General features: G+C 49.6%; 1 protein-coding gene across 1 annotated transcript; it reads left to right on the top strand.

Annotated features, from left to right (window-relative positions):
- The first annotated feature begins 516 nt into the window (after positions 1 to 516).
- On the top strand, positions 517 to 1,308 carry LOC108570068. Its single transcript, XM_017941517.1, has one exon. The coding sequence runs from the start codon at positions 517 to 519 to the stop codon at positions 1,306 to 1,308; it is 792 nt and encodes a 263-aa protein (XP_017797006.1).
- The last annotated feature ends 307 nt before the right edge of the window (positions 1,309 to 1,615 follow it).

The raw sequence follows: 1,615 nt of genomic DNA, 5'->3' as shown, positions 1-1,615 counted from the left end.
ATGCCTCGCGTCAGAAAGGCCAATAGGAAGGGGCAGCCCGCTAATTTCATTATGCCCATTTATCCATAACTATGGGCTTCTCAGGGTGGGCGGACGTCTCTTGAACGCGGGCTTAGAAACGGATAAAAACATCCGATAATTCTCCCAGGCTCGGACGCGCTTAGTAGATTGATTGTAAGGCACGAGCATAACCGTTTACTGCACGCTGGACCGCAACAAACACTAGCATTGCTGCACGATCGATTTTGGATAACATCGGGAAGACGGCTCGTAAGGGGGGTATTGCGTCAGTGCGTAAGATGCTTTAAGGTCAATCCGACAAGCCCGCAATATAAAATGGGCAACTTACCTGCCGATCGCCTGACCCCAGATCGCGCGTTCGCTACCTGCGGCGTGGACTATGCGGGCCCCTTTCTAATTCGAGGAAGGGGTCGCGCTCGTGCGAGCGAGAAAACCTATATATGCCTCTTTGTCTGTTTCGTTACAAAGGCCACACATATCGAATTGGCCACAGACATGACGACTGACGCGTTCTTACAATGCCTCCATCGATTCATAGCACGGAGCCGAACCATCTACTCCGACAACGGTAGAAATTTTATTGGCGCCCGAAGTGGATTAAGGGAATTAGACTTACTGTTAGACTCTCGTGCGCATCACGATCGCATTATCGACACGTTGGCGCAGGAGCGCATCGCTTGGCACTTAATACCGCCAAGCGCTCCGCATTTTGGCGGCCTATGGGAGAGGGGGGTGCGATCTGTAAAAACCCACTTGAAGAAGGTCGTCGGCGAGCAGAGGCTCACGTATGAGGAGTTATACACGATACTAACGCAAGTTGAAGCCTGCCTCAACTCCCGTCCTCTGCACCCCATATCCACTGATCCCAACGACCTGAACCCCCTCACGCCCGGTCACTTCCTCATCGGAGATGCGTTGATGGCACTCCCACAGCCGGACCTAACTAACGTAACCGAGACCAGATTAAACAGGTATCAGCTGGTGCAGAAAACTATACAGCACTTCTGGAAGAGGTGGCAGCGGGAATACCTCCACGGCCTGCAACAACGGCACAAGTGGCGGACCGACTCACCAGATTTGATCCGGATAGGCGCTATGATTCTCCTAAGAGAAGACAACCTACCGCCACTGCAATGGCGATTAGGGCGCATCATCGATCTGCACCCTGGACCTGATGGAGTCACCAGAGTGGTCTCCGTACGAACGGCCCATGGAACACTCAAGAGGCCAGTCAAGAAGATTTGCGTCCTGCCAGATGCAGAGGATGCGAATCATTCTCCCACTTAATTTGTCAGACTTGTATATATCATATCTCGTGAACATATGTAAATATTACTTGTATAAGATAGGCTTAAGTTAGCATAGTTAATTAGCCTTCAATACTTTAGCGTATCAATAGTCTCTTAGAATTCGCTACTAGTCATTGTCATTGTTGTCTCTTACCGTATCGTATGAACTTGTATGTTTCTTGTTCTTGTTTTTTCTCGTGTTGAACGCCAGCCGTTCAAGGCGGGCGGTATGTTTAATCCTCACAGGTATGTCAGCCGCCCGACCCTTAGATTTCTTAGTATGTAGTTCTATTGTATATATTTTT

The sequence above is a fragment of the Habropoda laboriosa genome, unplaced genomic scaffold (assembly GCF_001263275.1).
Source record: "Habropoda laboriosa isolate 0110345459 unplaced genomic scaffold, ASM126327v1 scaffold3409, whole genome shotgun sequence".
Taxonomy (NCBI): Eukaryota; Metazoa; Arthropoda; class Insecta; order Hymenoptera; family Apidae; genus Habropoda; species Habropoda laboriosa.
Note: the sequence above shows the minus strand (reverse complement) of the source record. Positions and strands in the feature narration are given on the sequence as shown.

Bases quoted from the DNA above. Each gene is read 5' to 3' on its own strand.
- LOC108570068 (XM_017941517.1), top strand. From the start codon at position 517: ATGACGACTGACGCGTTCTTACAATGCCTCCATCGATTCATAGCACGG.